The sequence below is a fragment of the Ischnura elegans genome, chromosome 5 (genome assembly GCF_921293095.1).
Source record: "Ischnura elegans chromosome 5, ioIscEleg1.1, whole genome shotgun sequence".
NCBI lineage: Eukaryota > Metazoa > Arthropoda > Insecta > Odonata > Coenagrionidae > Ischnura > Ischnura elegans.
The window spans coordinates 59601468-59604309 of record NC_060250.1 but is presented as its reverse complement, the minus strand read 5'-3'; the positions used below and the strand labels follow the sequence as shown (position 1 = coordinate 59604309).

Here is a 2842-nt window from a genome sequence, read left to right as displayed (position 1 = left end):
TCCAGGATTTCTTTCTGGGGGGGGGGCACAAGCAAGGCCGTGTCCAGGATTTTGTTCTGAGGGGGGCACAAGGATACCTCGTAGTACAAAACGAGCGCACTGATAATGGGACCGTATTAAAAATCTTTCATATTTTGTAAGGGTCTGGGGGGGGGGGGGGGGCGTGCCCCCGTGACGTGGACGTGCCCGCCTATGACTCGCTTAATACACTCTAATTAGAATTCACGCACTCTCTACGAACCTCCAACTTCATCGGAGACTAATCATTTCCCAGAGCGACAGTTTCAGAGATGCAAAGCAATGACCTAGTTTCATCGGGAGATCACACACAATCGCAAAACACTTCGACCCTAAAAGCGAGAGCGCATGACCGAGGCATTATTTTATCAGGTGGTATAATTTTCCCGATGAGCAACTCAACTCGCGTCGTTAGCTTGACCCGCGAACAAATACAGACAATAACACAAACATGATTAAGGCACGATATCAAATAAGTGGACGAGCACGTTAATTATTCATTCGGCTAGTATGGGATGGAACCATGGTTTTCGAAAAAAAAATGGACAAATATATTTGCTCCTAAACAGGTGAGATGTAGCCTCGGAGATGAGAAGAAGTGCGACCTTCAGACGGATAAAAGACCTTTTTCCGCATTCTTGCTATTGAAAAAAAATTTAGCCGTCGCGCGTAAAAAAAATAAATCGTATCTTACGACAGATCGTCTGCGTTGGTTGCTCGACCTTCACCTGTTTCGCCCTCGAAGAAAAGTTATGAATGACGAAGAGGTGATGTCTTCTTCCTCCGCGCTGTGGAGCTCGTGTTTACACGAATTAATGCCGGCGTTTATTTCTTGAAATTAGTCAATACCCTTCTTTCATGTTTGCAATAAGGGGATGAAAAAACATCCGCGGGAGAAATTCGCGCACAGCGTCACGTTTCTCGCCAGGGGTATATAAGGGCACCCACGCCGTCCGATGTCATGCATTCAGAAGCTTAGAGCAGAGCGCAAGTGAAGCGTTATTCGCCAGAGAGTCTTTACTAGATCGCATTGGAGTTTAACGGTCACACAAAGATGGCTGCCAAGTTTCTGATTTGCAAGGTAAGTGCGCAATTTTTATTAGCGGATATCGAGTCAGCAGGGGTCACATTCACATGAGAGCTAGAGTTTATCGAAATTTAAGTGGGGATTACATGGCAGTGGATGCCTAATAAATTAAAATTGCTTAGATGCTCGATAAACTTCAAATGGATTTTGTCCATCAATGAGCATCAATTTGAAAACATTGAATTAAGTCACTTGAGGGTTATGGGGCAAAGCAGGAATTCATTTCCAAACTACTCTTTTGAAATTCCTTTTAAATTCTTTTGAGTTGATACTCAATTTATTTTACTAGATGAAATAATTACTAGGTGCTCATGCTATCTTTAGTAATTATGTCCAATTTAAACAAACCTGATGCGGAGGAGACCATTGCTAAGATCCTTCACATTTCATCAGTGGGTGATTTAATCCTTTTCGTTATTCATCAAATAATATTTAGGCTCTATAGAGAAATAGGGAATATCTTTGAGCCATTACCATTCAAATTTCATTTTCGATGTCCAGTGAGGATTTTAATTACTTTTTCTTTAAATTTTGGAATTAATCCAATTAAAATGACGGTTAAATGTAATTAATGTCCCCTTCAAACTCTCCTTCAGAATTGGTCAGGATATATTTATTCCAAGATGGCAGCTAATTGATGTCAAAATTTTCAGGTTATCCTCCTGGTCATGGTTTCGTCGACTCTGAGCAGAAGGATAGCCAAGGATGTATCGGAGCTGAGAGGGTACCACTACGAGAAACCATCAAAGCCATTCCCACTACCAACACCAGTGGAAGTGATACCGATCGTCCCAGAAGTTCCAAAGGAGCCCCTGAGTCCACCTCTGCCGGAGGAACCGACGCATCTCCCGCAAGAGATCGCTCCCCCCGAGGAGGAACAACAACACGTGGAGGAGATCCCAGAAGAACCAGTGGTGCCCCAGGAGCCGGAGGAGATCCCAGAGCCCGCAAACCCGACCGAACCGGAGGAGAACCCGGGAGTGATCGTGCAGGAAGAACCGGCGCACGAAGCTGAGGTGCCAGCGGCTGAGACGACAGAGGAAGTGCCCCTGGAGGTGGTGCCAGAGGAAACAGTAGAGCCCGCGGGCGACGGATCCGCCCCGCCCCAGGAAGAGGAACACCTACCGTCGCAGGAAGTGGTCCCGCCCGAGGAGGAACACCCGCAGACCACCCTTCCCCCTTCTGAGGATACCGCCGAGAGCACCAGCCAGCACCCAGAGGAATACCTGCCGCCCGTGGAGGAGGGAAGTTCTCACGAGGACATCCATCAGTTGCCCGAGAACCCTGACGATAACGTCGTGGTCCACGCGGAGGAATACCTGCCACCAGACGGTTCGGACCAGAGGCCATCAACGGAATACGGTACCCCGATCGGAAAGCCTTGCAACGTCAAGTCTGGAAGGATTAACTGCGAAATCAGGGAACCAGCGGATCACCTGGAGCCGGCGGAGAATAACGAGTACCTTCCTCCGGTTTCTCCCTGATAATCTACAACTTTTTCAGAGAAAATTTTATTTTTTATACTTAATATATTTTTTTTTCAAACCGACTCAATGGGTTGGGTGCCTAGAAGTGAATAGTAACCAAAATGCGTCATATTTTTGTAATAAGCTTTATTAATAAAACTAATTATAAAATACAAGTTTTAATTCAATTAAAAGAGTAAAAAAGTGTAAATGAGACACAAGCAGGAGACGACAATGGAGTCAATTATTACATTATATGCGTAAGAAGGAT

At 45.4% G+C, this 2842-nt stretch overlaps 1 protein-coding gene across 1 annotated transcript; it reads left to right on the top strand.

Annotated features, from left to right (window-relative positions):
* Window positions 1-995: 995 nt before the first annotated feature.
* LOC124158958 (fibrous sheath CABYR-binding protein-like) lies at window positions 996-2744 on the top strand. Its single transcript, XM_046534397.1, has 2 exons — window positions 996-1099; window positions 1759-2744. The coding sequence occupies exons 1-2, from the start codon at window positions 1073-1075 to the stop codon at window positions 2587-2589; spliced, it is 858 nt and encodes a 285-aa protein (XP_046390353.1). The 5' UTR covers window positions 996-1072; the 3' UTR covers window positions 2590-2744.
* The last annotated feature ends 98 nt before the right edge of the window (window positions 2745-2842 follow it).

Bases quoted from the DNA above. Each gene is read 5' to 3' on its own strand.
- LOC124158958 (XM_046534397.1), top strand. From the start codon at position 1,073: ATGGCTGCCAAGTTTCTGATTTGCAAG. The intron at 1,100-1,758 runs GTAAGTGCGCAA...CAAAATTTTCAG, and splicing joins CCAAGTTTCTGATTTGCAAG to GTTATCCTCCTGGTCATGGT.